General features: G+C 34.8%; 1 protein-coding gene across 2 annotated transcripts in view; it reads right to left on the reverse strand.

The window, feature by feature from the left end:
- The window catches only part of LOC138321685 (calsyntenin-1-like), a 52,757-nt gene that overhangs the window by 9,027 nt on the left and 20,173 nt on the right, over positions 1–23,557 (reverse strand). For both annotated transcript variants that reach the window (XM_069265579.1, XM_069265569.1), the window contains exons 3-6: positions 2,966–3,158; positions 1,589–1,797; positions 964–1,110; positions 404–595 (exon numbers count right to left, since the gene is read on the reverse strand). In XM_069265579.1, coding sequence (XP_069121680.1) covers positions 404–595; positions 964–1,110; positions 1,589–1,797; positions 2,966–3,158 — 741 coding nt within the window. The remainder of the gene's footprint in view (positions 1–403; positions 596–963; positions 1,111–1,588; positions 1,798–2,965; positions 3,159–23,557) is intronic.

Consider the following 23,557-nt stretch of genomic DNA (forward strand, 5'->3'; position numbering starts at 1 on the left):
CTGGTACCTACTAGAGGTCACAAGGTCAAGGGTATTACAAATATAGTACTTGTACCTACTAGAGGTAACAAGGTCATGGGAATCACAGATATAGTACTAGTACCTACTAGTGGTCACAAGGTCAAGGACATTATAAATTATTTATGGCACCTACTAAAATTAAGTTCATAATATCATAAAATTAAGGTAAAGAAATGTAACCTTGCAGTCATTTACATAAGAACTTAAATTATTGGTCACAGATTCATGGAGTTTCAATAATATAAATGCCAATGAAAAGGCATTAAGAGAAATAACTTGCACACAAAAAAAAAACCAAACAAGTATGTAATTCCATGGTTAAACTAGTGAACGTTAAGAATACTTGGTATTTTCCATTCACACACTGATATCCAATACTTACCACACAGTTTCCTCTGTGATACAATGGAGTAGGTGTCACGGTCACACCCCTTGCCGATATGTTTGGTTGCTAGGTGCATTTTGACCTTGACCTTCTGTGGCACACAGGTGTTGTCGCACCATTTAAGGGTTGCCCCGGGAACCAGCTTAACCTGTCCACTACCAGCATCGTAGTTTACATGGTCAGGGATATCTGTAGACAAAACAGAAATACTTAATATCAGAGCAAAAGATAGAGATTAACAAAGACTTGTACCATCATAATAGGTGTTGGTTACCACTCCCTTCAAAATTCATTTACTCCAGTTGAGATTTATTGTCAATTTTGTTGCTTTCATGAGCTTATGAAGACTAGAAATATCTGTAAGACAAATGATCCTACCTCAATGTATATAAAAGTGGAAAGGTGCAACTTAACGCAATAGAAATGCAACTGGATGACACAACATACATACATATAATATGACCACTCCCCCTCTGATTTTGATAGTATGACCATGAATAGTGAGAAAATTTGTAAGAGTAAAGCCCAATAGGGTACCAGTAGATGTGAACCCTTACCCTGCCATCCACTCTTGCACACCTCCCTCATCTTGATGTTGATGACTGCCTTCTTGGAGCGTTTCCCACCACAGTCCACAGCCACCAGTTCCAGGATAAAGTTGTGGTGCTGTTTATAGTGGATCACCTCCGTGTTTCTAAGGTTACCTGTCAAAGGTCAACATTTATGTGATTTAATGACAGAAATCACTGTGAAATCTTTAGTGCGTTATGCCTTACAAAGAATTTTAGCTCTTTATTCTAATATTACCATTTATGACAAAATTATTTATTGTTAATTCTTTTCTTAAACATATTTCACCCCTGAAAATTCATAATGAACTGTTCCATCCTTTCAATGGGAAGAGTTCAAGTGTTTTTTTAGCGGTGAATGATTGAAATTAAAAACAAACTGTATACAAAATTAACACTAACGCTAGCCTTATGTCAAATAATAATCAAAATGCTTCTAATGAAAAAAGTACACCACATGTATTTTACAAGTATTTTTTTGAGAATTTTTTTTATAAATCCATTATGTCATTTCAAAAAACATGATGACATTGCCTGATTGAAATATTTATGATAGTGAAGCTTATGCTGACACTGAAATCATTACCATTAATGACAGTTTGAATCTACCTACCTCTCCTGTCAATGGTAAAGGGAACATTGTTGGTGAGGATCTCGTAACCACAGATACCACGATACTCCGGTGAACGGTCACTGTCAGTGGCACGGACACGCACCAATGAGTCGTAGAATCGACCTTCGTCCATCTCCACGAAGTAGTTATCCTGGATAAACTTGGGTGGGAATTCGTCCACATCCTTGACACGGATGAAGAAAATGGCCCTGTCATAATACAAAACCACACAATGTAGCAATGTAATGGCATCATGTTCATGGTTTATTTAAATGTTAAAATCCAAGATGGCCAATTTTTTAATTTAATTTCAGCCTGAAAAATTACCAAGCAGATCTAGGATGGATGGGGATCCATCATTAATGTGCAAAAGAAAAAAAAACGGACAGACGGACGGACGGACGGACAGACGGACGGACGGACAGACGGACAGACAACCTGATTACTATAGGGCACCCGCATCTCGATGCGGGGCCCTAATGACAGAAATCACTGTGAAATCTTTAGTGCGTTATGCCTTACAAAGAATTTTAGCTCTTTATTCTAATATTACCATTTATGACAAAATTATTTATTGTTAATGCTTTTCTTAAACATATTTCACCCCTGAAAATTCATAATGAACTGTTCCATCCTTTCAATGGGAAGAGTTCAAGTGTTTTTTTTAGCGGTGAATGATTGAAATTAAAAACAAACTGTATACAAATTAACACTAACCTTATGTCAAATAATAATCAAAATGCTTCTAATGCAACAAGTATACCACATGTATTTTACAAGTATTTGTTCGAGAATCTTTTTTATAAATCCATTATGTCATTTCAAAGAACATGATGACATTGCCTGATTGAAATATTTATGATAGTGAAGCTTATGCTGACACTGAAATCATTACCATTAATGACAGTTTGAATCTACCTACCTCTCCTGTCAATGGTAAAGGGAACATTGTTGGTGAGGATCTCGTAACCACAGATACCACGATACTCCGGTGAACGGTCACTGTCAGTGGCACGGACACGCACCAATGAGTCGTAGAATCGACCTTCGTCCATCTCCACGAAGTAATCCTGGATAAACTTGGGTGGGAATTCGTCCACATCCTTGACACGGATGAAGAAAATGGCCCTGTCATAATACAAAACCACACAATGTAGCAATGTAATGGCATCATGTTCATGGTTTATTTAGATGTGTTTTGAACTTGAATTGTACTGTTCTTAGGAAATGAACTAAATTCAACAATTATTACTCTGTCTCACAATATCAAAACTATAGAATGTTGCTCAAATGTTGCCATCCTTTAAGAATAATTGCTAAGCCAATCCAAACATAAATGAAAGTATTTTAGCAGAGAGAGGCTGAAATTTCACTCACTTATTAGACTCTCTCCTTGGAGTTCCACAGTCAAAGGCGATGACACTGAACCTGTAGCGAGCTCGTTTCTCGAAGTTTAGATGGGCTCCCTCTACTAGGTTTAAGACTGCCTCTCCTGTGGCCCTGCTCTTGATGTCTACGACAAATGGCACATCTTGTCTCAATGAAATCACGTCATATCCACAGATATATTCTGTAAAATACAAAAAAATTTAGGCATTTTAGTTATAATTAATTGCATCCGTTGACAGCCTGTAATCAAAACTCACATCACAACGCGTAAGTCTCTTCACTACTGTGATGATATTTCAGTAAGTTATTGTCAGCCCTCTATGATATAATCTGTATTTCCATATTACAGAGTTTTCTGTGGGTAGGTATGTATCTACATATTACAGAGTTTTCTGTGGGTAGGTCTGTATCTACATATTACAGAGTTTTCTGTGGGTAGGTATGTATCTACATATTACAGAGTTTTCTGTGGGTAGGTATGTATCTACATATTACAGAGTTTTCTGTGGGTAGGTATGTATCTACATATTACAGAGTTTTCTGTGGGTAGGTATTGATTGTGGTGTCATGTGTTTGTGAGTATAAACTTCATACTTTAAAAGAAGACGATGTAAACTTCGCTCACAAAACAGTGACATCACATTAATGAATACCAAACAACAAGGGAGATAATAGGGATGGGTATCGCGAAAAATTTTGTATCGCGATATATCACGATACATCATAAGTGTATTATGATACGTATCATGATATTTTGGTATTATTTTTGTACAATAAGAATTGCATGTTTTTTTCTGTCAATCACCTAAAAATAGTATGAAATAAATGTTTTGTCAATATATCACTTTTATTCTTGTTTTTATCTATGCGAGATAATGTCTGCTCGATGTTTTGCAAACACTTACTACTGGACGGGACTCAGTAGCTGGCTGATGGCGACGCAAGTGAGTCGTCAGGGTCGTTGTTCCGCCACTACATTTAACGATTGCCGTATACAATCGACATCAAGCAATGTTTTCCTCGCTATTTCTTTCCCCTTTACGTACTATAAGGCCAAAAAGCTGCCATACAACCGCTTTTGCTTGGGATTTTTTATGAGGTTATCATTCGAGCCTATGAAGGCCGCCATTTTGAAACATTACTAAGCACAAGATCAATCATAATCTACATATAATAACATCCCAAAAATCCATCTTAACCTATACATTTGTCTGAAATGTTGTTAAAATATATATTTCAGTTTTAATTTTTATTCAAATTCTCATTTTAAAAATATTTCCCGTCAAAAATGAAATTTCACGGAAATATACGGAAAATCCCCGAATGATTCCTAGTGAACCGATACGACTAAATCGTACCGCGATACGTATCGTTTTCAAAATGAACCTGGATATATCGGTATACCGATAATACCGCGCACCACTAGGAGATAACTCTGTAATATGCGGGGACAGAATATATCAAAATAAGGCATTCATTCACAACAAAATGGTTTAGGATTAAGAATAGTGAAAAATATAAGGTTTTTCATGAACAACTTGTCAAACTCTTTTGCTTAGAAGATGTGTCTTTAACATTATAGACATCTAAAAGGTAACACTCTTAAAGTTAATCTGTTTCGTACATATGTGATATTGCTTTTACTTAAATCAATATCTGAATTGAAGTGAATTATAATATAAGCTGTGTAAATTTGTTGTTGCCTTATTATTGGTTACTGGAAAACAAATATGATTTTATCAATTTTAATTTTGTAATTATGAGTACCATACTTCTTTCACAAGAAAACCAAAACAGATTTTACCAACTCTGAATGAATTTGAAAGCAACAGATGAAGGATAATTTACATGACCATTAAATGTTATGTACATTCCATGTTGTTGTACATTCCATTTTATGTACATTCAATGTTGTTGTACATTCAATGTTGTGTACATTCCATGTTATGTACATTCCATGTTGTTGTACATTCCATGTTGTGTGTACATTCCATGTTGCTGTATATTCCAAATTGTGTGCATTCCATGTTGTGTACATTCCATGTGGTTGTAAATTCATGTTGTTGTACATTCCATATTGTGTACATTCCATGTTGTTGTACATTCCATGTTGTTGTATACATTCCATGTTGCTGTATATTCCAAATTGTGTGCATTCCATGTTGTGTACATTCTACGTTGAGTACATTCCATGTTGGTTACATTCCATGTTGTTGTACATTCTATGTTGTGTACATTCCATATTGTGTACATTCCATGTTATGTACATTCCATGTTGTGTATATTCCATGTTATCTACATTCCATGTTGTGTACATTCCATGTTGTTGTACATTCTATGTTATGTAATTTTCCATGTTGTTGTACATTCCATGTTGTGTACATTGCATGTTGTTGTACATTCCATGTTGTGTACATTCCATGTTGTGTACATTCCATGTTGTGTACATTCCATGTTGTGTACATTCCATGTTGTTGTACATTCTATGTTGTGTACATTCCATATTGTGTACATTCCATGCTATGTACATTCCATGTTATGTACATTCCATGTTGTTGTACATTCTATGTTGTTGTACATTCCATGTTGTGTACATTCTGTTATGTACATTCCATGTTGTGAACATGCAATGTTGTTGTACATTCCATGTTGTGTACATTCCATGTTGTGTACATTCCATGTTGTGTGTACATTCCATGTGGTTGTAAATTCATGTTGTTGTACATTCCATGTTGTGTACATTCCATATTGTGTACATTCCATGTTGTTGTACATTCCATGTTGCTGTACATTCCATGTTGCTGTATATTCCAAATTGTGTGCATTCCATGTTGTGTACATTCTATGTTGTGTACATTCCATGTTGGTTACATTCCATGTTGTTGTACATTCTATGTTGTGTACATTCCATATTGTGTACATTCCATGTTATGTACATTCCATGTTGTGTATATTCCATGTCATGTACATTCCATGTTGTTGTACATTCTATGTTATGTACATTCCATGTTGTTGTACATTCCATGTTGTGTACATTGCATGTTGTTGTACATTCCATGTTGTGTACATTCCATGATTCCATATTGTGTACATTCTGTTATGTACATTCCATATTGTGTTCATTTCATGTTATGTACATTCCATGTTGTGTACATTCCATGTTGTTGTACATTCTATGTTGTGTACATTCCATATTGTGTACATTCCATGCTATGTACATTCCAAGTTATGTACATTCCATGTTGTTGTACATTCCATGTTGTGTACATTCAATATTGTTGTACATTCCATGTTGTGAACATGCAATGTTGTTGTACATTCCATGTTGTGTACATTCCATGTTGTTGTACATTCATGTTGTTGTACATTCAATGTTGTGTACATTCCATGTCGTTGTAAATTCATGTTGTTGTGTACATTCCATGTTGTGTATATTCCATGTTGTTGTACACTCATGTTGTTGTACATTCCATGTTGTGTACATTCCATGTTGTGTACATTCCATGTTGTTGTACATTCCTGTTGTTGTACATTCAATGTTGTGTACATTCCATGTTGTTGTACACCCATGTTGTTGTACATTCCATGTTGTGTACATTCTATATGGTTGTTCATTCCATGTTGTGTACATTCCATGTTGTGTACATTCCATGTTGTTGTAAATTCATGTTGTTGTACATTCCATGTTGTGTACATTCCATGTTGTGTACATTCCATATTGTTGTACACTCATGTTGTTGTTACATTCCATGTTGTGTACATTCTATATGGTTGTTCATTCCATGTTGTGTACATTCCATGTTGTGTACATTCCATGTTGTGTACATTCCATGTTGTTGTACACTCATGTTGTTGTACATTCCATGTTGTGAACATGCAATGTTGTTGTACATTCCATGTTGTGTACATTCCATGTTGTGTACATTCCATGTTGTGTACATTCAATATTGCTGTACATTCCATGTTGTGAACATGCAATGTTGTTGTACATTCCATGTTGTGTACATTCCATGTTGTGTACATTCCATGTTGTTGTACATTCATGTTGTTGTACATGCAATCTTGTGTACATTCCATGTCGTTGTAAATTCATGTTGTTGTGTACATTCCATGTTGTGTACATTCCATGTTGTTGTACACTCATGTTGTTGTACATTCCATGTTGTGTACATTCCATGTTGTGTACATTCCATGTTGTTGTACATTCCTGTTGTTGTACATTCCATGTTGTGTACATTCCATGTTGTTGTAAATTCATGTTGTTGTACATTCCATGTTGTGTACATTCCATGTTGTGTACATTCCATGTTGTTGTACACTCATGTTGTGTACATTCCATGTTGTTGTACACTCATGTTGTTGTACACTCATGTTGTTGTACATTCCATGTTGTTTACATTCCATGTTGTTGTACACTCATGTTGTTGTACATTCCATGCTGTGTACATTCCATGTTGTGTACATTCCATGTTGTTGTACACTCATGTTGTTGTACATTCCATGTTGTGTACATTCTACATGGTTGTTCATTCCATGATGTAGATTGGATGTCAATATCCCTAATCATTGGCCAGTACCAGGATGGTAACTGGAATTGGGCCAGACATGATGGTCGACTTCTGGTCTGACTCATCACGGCCTTCATGTCATGTGTTGACATTGGCACATCTCCTGATTCTGATCAGAATTAGTGAGAAATGCCTTTATGAATTATTGATATCGTTTTTATCTTGATTCCATTAATCATTTTTGTCATGTTTCTTGGGTTACCAGAGTCAAAGTGGCCGAGAGGTAGAGGTGTCTGTACCTAGATCTCAAAGTTTGGGTAAATGTGACAAAAAGATTTAAACGTTCTACCTAGATCTCCAACTCTTGGTCATAGGAGTGTTTTACATGTCTAACATTCAACCTATAGACCATGTATACAACAAAACATGTAGAGATGACGACACCTTAATGAAATCTAAGAGACAAATGGGAATTCCATACAGACAGCTAAAAAGCTAAAACTATTGCATCTCCTTAATATACAAAAAAGATTTTTATCAGTATCTGCATTTGCTTCCTGAATATGCAAATTTTCCTTTATGAATATGCAGATTGTCTGGACTGTTATTCTGTGAAATGTGACTTCAATTTGAAATACTTTTCTTGTGTATAGATAAAAACTCAAGACAACCTCGACTATCATCCCCCAACACATATTTGAACTCCTTCTAGATCTAAGACTGGAACAGTCCATTATAAAATTTCAGGGGATACATATTCTGAAGTTGTGCAATGACATGTGTATCTAGCTCATCATTATTATTTCCTTGGCAATTCAACAATACGGCAGGACTCTGACGGTTTGATTTATTCCATCCTAAAAATAACTCAAAATACTGCAAACCTCATCATTATCAAAACTAAATGCATGGGCCAGCTCTACTACTAAAATGAATAGAATTCCTTGAAACCAATTCTATTTGACAGGACATTTCCTTGGGCTGATGATAAAAGTCTAATTCCTAACCTTATAAATTAATCAGTGAAGATTTTAATAACATTTTTGCAGATTTATCTTCAAAAATTGCTTTTCAATATTTTTCACATAGAATGAGGTAAAACGTTCATTAAAAACTGTTAAAAATCTTGAAAATGAAATCTGAAAACTCAATAGTTTTATTATATTTCCTTGTACTGTAGTTATGAAGACAAGTGTAATAAAGTGTTATTCTTGCAATAATTACTGTAATCCTGTCATCAAATTGCCATTACCTTCACTGATAGCAGTGTTATCAACATATTTACGACCATCGACAACACTGGGATTATTAGCACACGATCACAACAATTAAACGATCAAATAATAATCGATAACAATAAATGCTGGAGAATTCTGAAACACTTGCGATCTATTGACACCATTGAGCTGAATGAATAATTGACATAAATGCTCCTTAATAGAGAGATTCCAGCAAATCTCGACTAATAGCGTTGGACACCAGTCGACATTAAGCTCACGGGATGTTTCGTGTAAAGTGAAATCCTGCAGGAATGGAATTATGGTGTTACTCAATAGAATCAATACAGACTAGAGAATTATGTACAGTTAGCTTGCTGTTTCTCTTTTTCTCCGCTGGAAAAACTAACATAAAGTAAATTGAACCCTGTTAAAACGAGCCGAAGTCTGGGCGTCGAGGTACCAGATGCCATACAGACATCGAGTCACATTTCCTCATGGAGTGTAAATTTTAGACAGGCCGACAGTGTTGTACCTACAGTTTGACAAGCTATTGGGTATTATTATTGATCCAACCAACATTTCACCTCAATGCCAGGCTTATAGCTCAAATTTCACCAAACATTTTAGTTTCTGCTGCAAAATCTGCCTACCTCTGTGTTTCCATACAGAAATGATTTAGAATATTTAGAGATATAGAATATTTTGATATCAAGGATGAAACAGGAAGGATATTTGGTGTAATTTCTTTTATTTAATTCCCTCTGGTGGTGTTGATAGTATGAGCGCACTGATATATTGAATACATTGGATGTAGGATATATCGACCAGAACATTTATCCTGATATATGACTCAGTTGAGTTATCTCCCCCTTTCTATACCATACATCTACAGTAAAACCTGCCTTAACACCCACTTCTATGTAAAGATCACCTGAATGATTATATAATGAGACCACTTTCTTCTGTTCAAAAATTGCCAATTTCATCTCAATTTGACCTCAGTATAAAGACCACTTGGCAATAAAAGATTTGACATAGTCCTCACAGACAGGTTTGACCATATATTATATGTATTTTAATTATGACTGTCAATGTTGTCATTTTATGTAAGATACAGTTTCTTTTTTTTTTCTTCAACAGCTCTGAGAGTGATAACTATAATAAGTTTGGTTTTAACCTTGACAAACACATTATATTTTATGAAGCCATTTAATTAGCTTCTTTAAACCATAATCCAGGCTTCATCAAATGCATTAATTACCTGATAAAGATCACGGATCCTGAACGATCTGTCAGTATAGCTATTTCTGTACACATATAAATCACTGAAAACATTTAAAACCGTTTCAATATCTTAATTTAAAACTCCTGTCCTATAAACAATGGAATGGAAGGACAATTTGATAGCAGTTTTATTTTGTGAGAAATGGAGTTATATTTGTAATGGAAACCTTGCTGGGTCTAGAGATTTACAGAAAACCAAGCTGGGAGCCTGTGAGGTGACATTTAAAAGCCACAGTATATGACCAATTTAAGATCGATACCATCACACCTTAGGTTTATAATAAAGTCTATACAAACACACACATATATATGGCTGCTGGGGTAGTATAGCAAAGATATCACCAGAAATATTCAACACAATATCAGAAAACATCACAAAATTCTGTACAGTTATATCAATGATGGCATGTAAATGTTTGAGTATACAAGGTATACTTGTATTTTGTGTAGATAAAGTTTCAGACAAACCAATATAGTATAGGAGTTGTTAAATATTGATGCAGTATTATGTACAAGTGTTACTGTTTCTACAGAAAGCTAACCGTCAATTATATATAGCCGGTACAAAAGTCAGAAATCACCCACTACTGCATGCAGCGTTCAGAGAATTCTTTGTAGAAATCACAAATGGTTACAACCGATCGTGACATATTAACCTGACAGATCAGCAGCCGCCTAATGATGTACGCTTCCAACAGAAGCTGGAAATAGTGGAATACAATCTCCCCACAATCTAACAAATGTTAAAATCAATGAAGTTTAAATCTATTCCAATTTATCTCGGCCATCCATTCTGAATTCAGGGGCAGCAATGAGCACAGAGGAAGCCACTGGGCAAAATAAATTGTTGCACGAGTGGCAGCAATATTCTACGATTCAGTAGCTGGCCGTGGGCCAACCCCTACAAAGTCAGGACCTAGATATATTTCACACTACAAAATCTATAGGAATCGGTTTTAGATCTAAAATGCAATTGGAAATGTAAACAAATCTTTCTTATTTTTGATTAATTACTGACTTAACAAATAACATGCCGGAGAATTGGCATAACACATAAAACATAGCACCAATACACTTAAAATCTCGTTGTTAATTCCTGTAGTATTTTGACTGCCTAGAAAAAAGTTTTAAAAAAAACCACTTTGGCTAACATGACAATATCTATCCTAGTCAAGGTACTGATGATTGAGCTGTAATTAAGCCACAGACCGACTCTTCCTTTCACTTTCACAATGGATGGCCAATCTTTATTAATGAAATACCAGTCCATTATTGCAGTCAGTAACTGTTGTCAATAGTGTCCAAAAATAACCCTCACAATTGTAAACCTGGGTATACTTCTCAGTTCTAGCAAACAATCCTTAGTCCATCAAGTGTGACTATAATATGATAAAAACGTCTCTTCAAGGCTGTATTTGAAGGTTTCAAAACATTGATTACTAATTGCTAGACGGTAGCTTAAAAACACATTAGCACATGTGATTGAATAACAATAGTGTGGTGGACTTCTATATTTAAGCTGATCTTCTACTTCAGGCTTGATTAGTGTAGTCATTAAGGCCTAGCTGCTGACAGATTGGAGAGTTTTGAATTAGGGAACATTAGTTTTTAAGCTTATATTTGTTACTGTAAACTAACTTTCTTCCTTGTGAAATTTATTTTTGAAGTTCACAATCAAGGTAAATTTGTGATTTAATAAATTCCACTATTATTGCACAATTATATTCAATGGTATCTGTAATTTTAAATCAAAGAAACTTAATCTCCGTGAAAATGTCTTATAACAGAAATCAGGAAAGAAAGCCGCGAAAGCCAGTTGGTTTACATTATAGGTTAAATGATGTTTGTAAAAATCACATCTCCATGGTTACAAAATCACTTGGATGTATTAAGAATAGGGTTATTTTATAGCTGAGTGGACAACATTAACATCGATTGAGAAATAAGTAGGATTTATAAGTAGCTCCCCTTTACCTTAATGGAAAATTGAGCACTAATGATCTGGCCATTAATTTTCTCTGTAGTAAGATATTACCTACACGAAGAATATAAAGCACTTTTTATTGTGAAACAATATTCAGGTATGGAATATCAAATCAATGATATTTAATCTTTAATGGGACTAATTCACGTACCACGTCATACCCCAATAACATTTGTGCGGGATATCATCTTTTGACATCATTCCGTCACCAATAGAAACAAAATAGTCCCGCACAAACGTTATCGGGCATCACATGGTATGTGAATTAGTTCCTTTGACCATATAAAGACATGTAACATATATACCACCTAACTGGTGAGTAAAAATCTGCTCAATTTGAACAGAGAAGCAGCTCCATCGTATTAAACTAAACAGTGAATGATGTGATTATTGAGCCCAGTAAAATATTGTTATTAAATTACATAACAACAAAATCTGACAATCCCCACTGATCACTCGATAGCAATATTTTCAGATTTAATCAAAGAACTGGCACATGAAGCCTGGTCTAACCTTGGAAATCAATTTATTTGCAATTTCTCTACATAATGTTTCAATTCTGGGATTCAAAAAAATTGATAAAAGTTGCCAAAATAAAATAAATCAAAAGGAAATCAAACTAAAAATAATCCTGTACAATTGATAAACCAATAATTTCAGATTTCAGTAGCAAATCTAATATAGTGAAAACAAATGATCTAGTTTGAATCCAGTTTATTGGTTTATTTGATATTCTAGTTGTCATAGAATAAATATCAAACAGTATCACAATTTTTGGATGTATATAATTTTTGGAATAATTTAGGAAAAGCGTCATTGCTGAAGCATGTTGTCAGACCAACATCTCCCTAATCCCCATCACTAACGCCATCAATACAAAGCTGGAGCATCAAAATAAAATCTAGTTGCAGCTCTTAGCAATTCTTCAAATTGTTAAAACAAAACTGTTTCAGAGAGCTATCATCCTAAAAGTGTTCGATCAATCATATTCCAGAATTTGCGGCCTATCTAGGATGTGTTTGTACTGTTGTGGTATAATCATTTCAGTCTCAGAGGATGGAAATCAATATAAGAAGGGACCATCCACATTTACTGGTATTTGCCATCTTTTCTGCCATAGATCCTCAGCGTAGTACAAATGATTGAAATATTAATCTGCACCCTTGCCCCCCTCGGAATCTCATCACCATAGGCTGATGATTATTGACCATGGTGAACTAGAACATAACGTTTGCTGGTCTAGAACTAAGACCGGATGTACAGCTATCATTGGCCCATCATCACACTCAAAGGCTCACTATTCATGTTTTGATCTTTCTTCAAACACGCGTCAGTGACAAGTAACGTTATGATCAATGCTGGAGAACCCTTTATCTAGATACAACATCAAGCTTCAATGAGATATAATTATCATGACTGCAGCCATCTTCATTTCCATTAGTCCTATCGTAATTAGGTCATATAGATGGAAGTGCAATATGAGCAAGATTTCAATCTGTTGGCAGATTTTGTGTTTACTGTTATCGAAACATGCAATGAATTAAAAGTTTTTATGAAGAAACTCAGTTTACTACTGGGGCTTGATTATTTGGTTGATCCAGTTATATGTGAATATACCTGTTTAGTTTTGTTTTGGAAATCATCCAGTTATATGTGCTTACTTACAATAATCGCCATTCCTCGCGAGTAGTATCGAACACTACGACAGACATCATGCCTATCAAGCGTCTCGCTTGAACGAGACATAAAAGCATGCAAGTCGGCGTGGCAATTGGGACACAGCAAGTTTCGTACAGTATGTAAGCTTAGGATACAAAAATTACTTGTTGTTTCATTGCTACTTGAAATATGCATTAATTTCTGATATGTTATCAAGCTATTCACCGTAATAAATCAACATTACAAAAAATCATTTAGGTCGAGTGAACGCATGGCTTCATCACCTGCCACCATTTTCGAATTCATATACATGTTAAAAACAACATACTAGTTGATACGGCACTTTGAAGTTTTAATCACGATCGGAAGTCATTTTGCAGGCAATACGTAAATTTTGTTTATTATATAGGGTTCAGATTGTAGACAATAATCCAATTCTGTTTAGAAAAAGAATATAATTGCATTTGATATCAATCGTTTAGCTGGTTTCTCAAATATTCACGTGTCGATCTAACTAAACAAGAATCTAAAATTGGAATATATTTTTGTTAATCCAATACCAATTTTTTCACCCCCCACCCAAATTATTCTCAAACCCCCCCCCCCCCACCCCCCCTCCCCCCCCCCCCCCCTCCCCCCACCCCCCCCCCCGAAAATAATTACTTGTTGTTTCGTTTTTAAGTTGTAAATTATTTACGTATACGTGTATTTATCAACGTAAACGAAACGATATCTATTTGCATATACACATACATGTGTGTGGGGTCAAACGGAGGTGCAAAATGTCATCTCCGCCTATTCGAATACTCCGGTTATTTGCATATTTTCTTCTGGAAAATGACCTATGCATATAAGCGGAATCCTCTGTATACATGTTTAGTTTTGTTTTGGAAATCATCCAGTTATATGTGAATATACATGTTTAGTCTTGTTTTGGAAATCATCCAGTTATATGTGAATATACATGTTTAGTTTTGTTTTGGAAATCATCTTTGAATTCACTGAGAAGGATCAATTCAAGACCTATCATCATCATTGTCTAAGGAGCAATAACACATAGCACAGATATAAGTTCTTTAGCCTTTTCTCCTTCAATAATGTTGAAAAAATAGTAAAGGCTTAATGGCAGAATTTCTGAATACCTTTATCAGTAATTTGGACCAAATTAGCAATATCTGAGGAACATTTCTACAAAAGACTATACTGAGAAAAGTGTTACTGAGGTCCTGACAATAGTTACATGCATCATGAATCAAGTATTGTATCTACATGCTCAGCATCTGTTCCTAACTTGGGTCAGTGGTAGAATGTCTCGTATCATCCAGTCAGAATTATTGAATTAATCAGTCATGATAGCCAACAACAACTCTAGACACACATAAAAACCTCTGGTGAAATTTATTATGGTTTTCATGTTTTGGCTTCATTTAGGAGCATCATCAGAATCCACACAAATCCCTCGATACCATAAATTGCCAGCCACTGTTGAAACACAGATGCTCTGCTAAACAACAGCATTTTAGCTACCATCTATAAATCAAACAATGCGCCAATGTCTGGAGTTTGAGCTTATCCTTCTTTGGCAACAAGTCCACCAATGGTTTTGTAATATGTCCACCTATATATTGTCTGGTAATAAGCATTCCCACGTTAAGTGTGGATTGTTAAAGCTGGTTGGTTGGGCTTAATGTCAGGGTCTTTATATAAGGACTGCCTCTATGGCAGGTCCCTCAATGTAAGCAATATATACATTACATGTGTGAATGTCCATTTGTTTTGGGAGGCTGCAGTGTGTTCTTGTTGTATCTCTTTGCAACAGTGGAAACTCCTGCCCATTTTATAGTGCTATCTCACTGAAACCTACTGTCAGAGACGACCGACAGCACATGTACCCCACCTGGTCACATTATACTGACGAAGTGCAAATCAGTCATCCCACTTCTGGTATAAAGATTTACGTTGTTAGGTAATAAGCCATCATCTATATCTGGTATTTATTGTCTGGAGATAAGCAATAAGCCCCCAAATTTGTCTGGTAATAAGCCATGTCTGGTTATAAACACACATAGAAATGGACGGATCGAGCTATCAGTATGTCTATAGTGCTAAGACTGTCAATGTCTGATAATGAGCTGTTGCATGATCACATCAGATCATACCAGTTCAGCTGTAGTATTTGCTACAAACATGATGCTCAGATGGCCAATTAATTAGCACATAGCCAGTGAGACACTCAAGTTAATAGGTTATTGTACAATCTTCAAGACCTGAAATTATACATTAATATTTCATTAATTATAGTGTTATCAAACTTTAACAACTCCACAATCCATGACAAATATCAAATCTAATATCATGACTCATGGCATCCCTGAGAAGCTAGACAGTTTGGTCTGACCATGTCAGAATTCATTGAAAAAGAAAATCCAAGAAAACATTCCCGTCTTTGAAAACACTGATTTTTTTCATAATTGTTACAGCCGCAGATTGTTAAATGTTGCAATAAATAGATTACAAGTTGCCATCAGAATGCGAGTTACCCTATTTGGTGACTCACATTAACAGTATTTTCCTTTCACGACCAAACCTGTATGAGACCATGGAACACAGCCAGAATCCAAACGGCCTGTTAATCAGTCATGTGTTACAGAGATCAGCCACACCATCAGTTACTTGTTATAATGTGTAGTATGATAACAATAACACAGACCAGCCACACCATCAGTTACTTGTTATAATGTGTAGTATGATAACAATAACACAGATCAGCCACACCATCAGTTACTTGTTATAATGTGTAGTATGATAACAATAACACAGATCAGCCACACCATCAGTTACTTGTTATAATGTGTAGTATGATAACAATAACACAGATCAGCCACACCATCAGTTACTTGTTATAATGTGTAGTATGATAACAATAACACAGATCAGCCACACCATCAGTTACTTGTTATAATGTGTAGTATGATAACAATAACACAGATCAGCCACACCATCAGTTACTTGTTATAATGTGTAGTATGATAACAATAACACAGATCAGCCACACCATCAGTTACTAGTTATAATGTGTAGTATGATAACAATAACACAGATCAGCCACACCATCAGTTACTTGTTATAATGTGTAGTATGATAACAATAACACAGATCAGCCACACCATCAGTTACTTGTTATAATGTGTAGTATGATAACAATAACACAGATCAGCCACACCATCAGTTACTTGTTATAATGTGTACCCTAGTATGATAACAATAACACAGATCAGCCACACCATCAGTTACATGTTATAATGTGTAGTATGATAACAATAACACAGATCAGCCACACCATCAGTTACTTGTTATAATGTGTAGTATGATAACAATAACACAGATCAGCCACACCATCAGTTACTTGTTATAATGTGTAGTATGATAACAATAACACAGATCAGCCACACCATCAGTTACTTGTTATAATGTGTAGTATGATAACAATAACACAGATCAGCCACACCATCAGTTACTGTTATAATGTGTAGTATGATAACAATAACACAGATCAGCCACACCATCAGTTACTTGTTATAATGTGTAGTATGATAACAATAACACAGATCAGCCACACCATCAGTTACTTGTTATAATGTGTAGTATGATAACAATAACACAGATCAGCCACACCATCAGTTACTTGTTATAATGTGTAGTATGATAACAATAACACAGATCAGCCACACCATCAGTTACTTGTTATAATGTGTAGTATGATAACAATAACACAGATCAGCCACACCATCAGTTACTTGTTATAATGTGTAGTATGATAACAATAACACAGATCAGCCACACCATCAGTTACTTGTTATAATGTGTAGTATATATGATAACAATAACACAGATCAGCCACACCATCAGTTACTTGTTATAATGTGTGTAGTATGATAACAATAACACAGATCAGCCACACCATCAGTTACTTGTTATAATGTGTAGTATGATAACAATAACACAGATCAGCCACACCATCAGTTACTTGTTATAATGTGTAGTATGATAACAATAACACAGATCAGCCACACCATCAGTTACTTGTTATAATGTGTAGTATGATAACAATAACACAGATCAGCCACACCATCAGTTACTTGTTATAATGTGTAGTATGATAACAATAACACAGATCAGCCACACCATCAGTTACTTGTTATAATGTGTGTAGTATGATAACAATAACACAGATCAGCCACACCATCAGTTACTTGTTATAATGTGTAGTATGATAACAATAACACAGATCAGCCACACCATCAGTTACTTGTTATAATGTGTAGTATGATAACAATAACACAGATCAGCCACACCATCAGTTACTTGTTATAATGTGTAGTATGATAACAATAACACAGATCAGTTACTTGTTATAATGTGTAGTATGATAACAATAACACAGATCAGCCACACCATCAGTTACTTGTTATAATGTGTAGTATGATAACAATAACACAGATCAGCCACACCATCAGTTACTTGTTATAATGTGTAGTACGATAACAGAGATAAATTGTTGTTAATGTTTAGTCATATTAAACACATATTTTGTGGAATCTGCGCATGCATCCCCCTCAGATTTAAGGACGAATGGACCAATGAGGCTAGCTTTATGGAAATATTTTATAAGATTTAGTGAATGAAATAATAGATAACACTTTTGTTAGATAAAGGGCTATAACTCTGTAAATATGGTGCACAAAGTCCTTGATATTACATAGATATTGATAGTAAGATATGAGACAGTATATAGGCAGACATAGACAGACAGATCTTCATTCATACTCATCAGTATCATCATGATCATCATCCTTTCTCTATATATATATTTCTGAAACTACATATCGCACCACAATTGTGTCTAGGCCAATAAATTTGAACATCTGTTGTCAACATCAAACATAATCACATAGACCTGATATGGATCTAGTAATAAACAGTTTTGTACAAACACATCGATTGTGTCTCCTTTATAGGCAAGTCTAAAATATTTCATTTTAACATCCAGCGTGTCTAGACTAGATTTCAAAACGTTGTCCTTATTAGTGATCACAGACACAATAACAAAGTAAGCCAAAAAAGATCATAATATAGATCTAGAGCTCAGGATGTGCAAATAATATTACTAAACCTACTGAATTTTAAAACATTTTCAAAAACTGTTAGTATCAAAATCCTATCATAATGCATCAAGATTTGTGGAATAATCTCAAACATATACCACCCTTACTGAATATTTGGTCATCAAATAACTGGATTATATATTACATCGAATAGGAAATGTGCTAAAGATGCAAATGTACATGCAATTCTCTGAGACATGTAACGTCTCATACCATGTACATAACTAAGAGGAGAGATCAACAGAGCAGCTGATCTAATGGTGGAGCTGTTACTTCCTGTAACATCATCGTTAATCAAAATTTCTGTTTCAAATCTGCCAAGCTTAGAGAAATTAAAATAGAGCGGAAAGAACATAAATTTCCCTGGGGAGAATCAAGTCTGCTTAACAAGTACAGATTCCATTAATGCAGGAGGAGAACTCTCCACCCAGCACTGAGCTTCAACATCTAGGAATCAAAATTTTATAAACTCTATTTCACATGCAAAGAAGATTACGTTAATACAGCCGCTATAAACATTTACACGATGTGAAATGTAAATCAGACATGTTCTGGGGCCATTTCGACAAACCCAGGCCCATCCTTCCTAAGAGAATTAAAGCTGTCTACAGCAGAAGTTGTTAAGACACAGTGAACACCATATTTATCCTGTAACGGATCTACTTATATGTTTCATGTAAAAATTAAGTAACCATACTTGATGTAAGAAGTATATTTGTACAGTATACCTTGTCTGAGCGAGTCCTTGTCTAATGCAGATCAATTTGTATTCCAGCTTAATTGTATGACATTTTTTTTTAATTCATAGTAATTAAAGCCTGTATAATCTGGAAACTTATAGTTATACGGCCAAATATGCTGGTCCTGGTGATCACATCCGATTTAGACAAGTTACACATGCTGTATTTGTAATCTTCCATAAGTTATAATATACAAACACATAAAAGTTTGAATTACATGCTTAATAAATAACCAAGTTATGCAAGTTACTAATTCTACGACAAAGATTCTGAAAAAGTAGCTCATGCTATTATTAAGTTCTATTATCAAAACTCTTCCAATAAAAAACCATGGCTCAAAGAAAGCTTTACTTCCAAAACCTCTCCAGACGACTGATCATTGATTTGCTTGGATAATTTTCTGGATGTATTAGTAATACCTCACTACACAATTCTTCAGAATAAAAACAATTCAAGACCATCATTACATTGCTAAGCCCATCACTGAAGATGAAATCATTCCCTTGTAGAACTAGATTGTATTCTTTATTGGATTATCTCCCCCTGAAACATTCATCTATATCAATTAATGTACTGGAGAGTTTGAGTTATCTGTGTGTCGGAAGTAAGATTTCAGCTTCTAATCAATTAGGATGGAACGGGATGGATGCCAAATTGATTTCTTGGAATCCAGGAAGAATTGTCAGAAATGGAAATATTAGTAAAAGTAACAAACGAAAACATTTCAAGAAGAGAGATCTTATGTAACAGAGCAATACATTCACATTTATCACATCGTTGGATCGTTCAGTCATGTCCTAGGGCCATGTCATAAATATCATGTATGTGTAATAAATATAATAACACTGATGTGATATGACAGGTAATAATAACATCATAATCAAAATATAACATATACGCCTGTCTATGTAGATGGATATGTGACATATTTCATATAACATACCAGGGTAACCACCTAGTATGTAAGATCCTCTATTTATGCCATTTTACTCATTTTTTAAATTCAGTTATAATAAATCAATAACACCTAACTGAACTACAAAATTGAAAACCCACAGAAATTGAAAAAGTTAGCAATACGTAGGCCTATTTCAAAATTAATTGTTCCTTTTTTTTATTTTTCCATTTCTATTTTTTTCACAGTTCATGAGAACATTGCTATTGCAGTTAAATTTGGTATGATTTGAATTTGACCAGGCGATATAGTGATACACAGAAAAAGTGAATATCATCATTCACCTTGAAATAGTTTATGGTCATGCATGCACCTATCAGACATCAGCTAAACCATAAAGCACATACAGCATAAACATCATGGTAAAATATCAGCTGAAAAGCAAACCTTCAGCTTAAGATTTACTTGGTAGTTATGGACAATCTAGGCCAGTGTGATGTATGATGATAATGATTATCCTGTATGCATCAGGGTATGATCGGTAGCTTCCTCACGCAGATGTGCTCCATGAATATTCATGAGAGCATTCTATCACCGTCTTTGGTATTGTTTAAGAGTTATTATTACCGTAATTGTGTGACAAACACACCATCCAGACAATAAGCTTTTTTAAAGAAGACGTAGACTGTTTCCTAAATTTACAAACAGAGATGACTGACCTGAGGTCTTCATGAAAAACACAGGGATGTCAGGTTTGTGTTCTAATATATCATTTTTGTAAATAAGTGCAATTTCAAAATGTGCACTTTGATCAAATGATTCTGAAAATGAGCCAGATTATCAGTAAACGACCTTGGAAAGATAAGCATTCTGTTAATAGGATGTACAATTACAAACCCACCACCCAGACATATCCAATTGTAAGTAATGTATGTTTTGAAATCCTGTGCAATCATGTTAAAATTCCAACAAATCAAAATAGCTTTACAACCATTCACCGGTGGTAGAGATCATGTTATACAATCATAAAATGTACGCATCTATAAACAGTTATTTAAGACATTCATTTAGGAGAGCATTAGCAAGCTTAGCTTGACTCAGACAGTACAGTGACTGGAATGTTCATAGATGACCAGTCAGAACTGACCGGTAGTTGTGTGACCAGAGAATTCATATATGACAAAGAGCTCCAATGTCACACAACTGTCCAGTCGTTGGGTGACCAGAGACTTGATATATAGAGCTCCAATGTTTTTGAAGCTGTCTCGGAGGGTTGGCTACAGTAGCTTACGTGAGCAGTTCATAACAAGATGTTTTATTCAATGCTTTATCCACTGACCACTGATCAATGATCCAGAGCCCGATATCAAATTAGTGAGGTCTGTCACGATGTGGAGGACATTGATTAGAAGTTTATAGACCCCTACAGCAATTCTCGGGAGAGTCTAACACAAACCATCTCATTACCACGGTCTACATACCAGTCTAGTGTCTCCATCTGTTTCCGTGGTAATTAGATGTGGGTACAACACCACAACTATGTCCAAGCCATCAAAGACAGGTTAGTTTTATGATGTCAAATCAAAGTCACCTGTCAATAGTGCAGATAGGCCTAATCATGATATGAATTTGTTAGATTGTTAGGCAAGTGTCAAAAACACTGGTTCACATTTCTGTATCTTTTGTTGATTTAATGAGAGACTGAAGACCTGTGAACCTTGTGGTCAACAGTAGACCATGTTATCACTATAAGGATATATACAAACATACCAGGAGAGAGCTGAACAGCATACAAACATACAAAAGAAGTGAACATGCATGCAAACATTCCAGAGAATGATAGAAAATACAAGAGATAAACTGAAAATACAAGAGAATGATAGAACATATAAGAGATGAACTGAAAATACAAGAGAATGATAGAACATATAAGAGATGAACTGAAAATACAAGAGAATGATAGAACATATAAGTGATGAACTGAAAATACAAGAGAATGACAGAAAATACAAGAGAATAATAGAAAATACAAGAGAATGATAGAAAATACAAGAGAATGATAGAAAATACAAGAGATAAACTGAAAATACAAGAGAATGATAGAACATATAAGAGATGAACTGAAAATACAAGAGAATGATAGAACATATAAGAGATGAACTGAAAATACAAGAGAATGACAGAAAATACAAGAGAATAATAGAAAATACAAGAGAATGATAGAAAATACAAGAGAATGATAGAAAATACAAGAAAAGAACTGAACATACAAACATACCAGAGAGGGACTGAACATAAAAAGAAGTAATACATGAGGATATTCCAAAATGACTAAACTGTAATGAAGCAGCAAAAAAAATCTATCTGAATTTCACTTTTATACCAAATTGTCCTTTAGGACAGAAGTACCGATGCTCCAACTCTAATCACTTGCCTGTCTTTTAACCTCAAATTAATTTCCGATTGAATTGCTTAAGCTTTCTTGGATCTATTTTTTTTGGTCAGGTTTACGTAACTAAGGGAATTCACAACTGCAATCCTTAATTGATTAGGGAATTCTTTATTATTGAACAACATTTCCACTTTATACCAGCTTTTTTCACAGTTAACAAATTATTGCATTTGAAGATGGAGCTAGTAGAACCTAGCTATCTGAGTATTGTTTTTTTTACAAGACTCTCAGTACATTCCATACGTAGTCTAGTAAACATGAAATTGCAGCATCTTCTTTATAATACTGCATGACGTAAAATGTAATAATTCAAAGTTAGTGATTTATTCAAGCTCTAAAATAGAACATAATTCACATGCATGTAGCGTGTGTTCAGTAAAGTACATCTACATCCTGTAATATAGGTTATATAAGAAAACACTCTCTCTTCATTACCAGCTACTTCCCCAATCTATTCCCTTAAGTAATACATAATTATACAGGACATTCTGTCCCCACACGAACCTGATTATTATCCTACAACCTTTCTACTTACATCAATGGCAGTCTCTCACAGCATTAGACAGGCCGTCTTAACATTACAGCAGAACGGCGCCCGACTAGCTTTTCTACTGCTACTAACACATTCTGCACTTGTCATATATTGCTTATCAAAATCACTGACCATGTCAGG

The sequence above is a fragment of the Argopecten irradians genome, chromosome 1 (genome assembly GCF_041381155.1).
Source record: "Argopecten irradians isolate NY chromosome 1, Ai_NY, whole genome shotgun sequence".
Classification (NCBI taxonomy): Eukaryota; Metazoa; Mollusca; class Bivalvia; order Pectinida; family Pectinidae; genus Argopecten; species Argopecten irradians.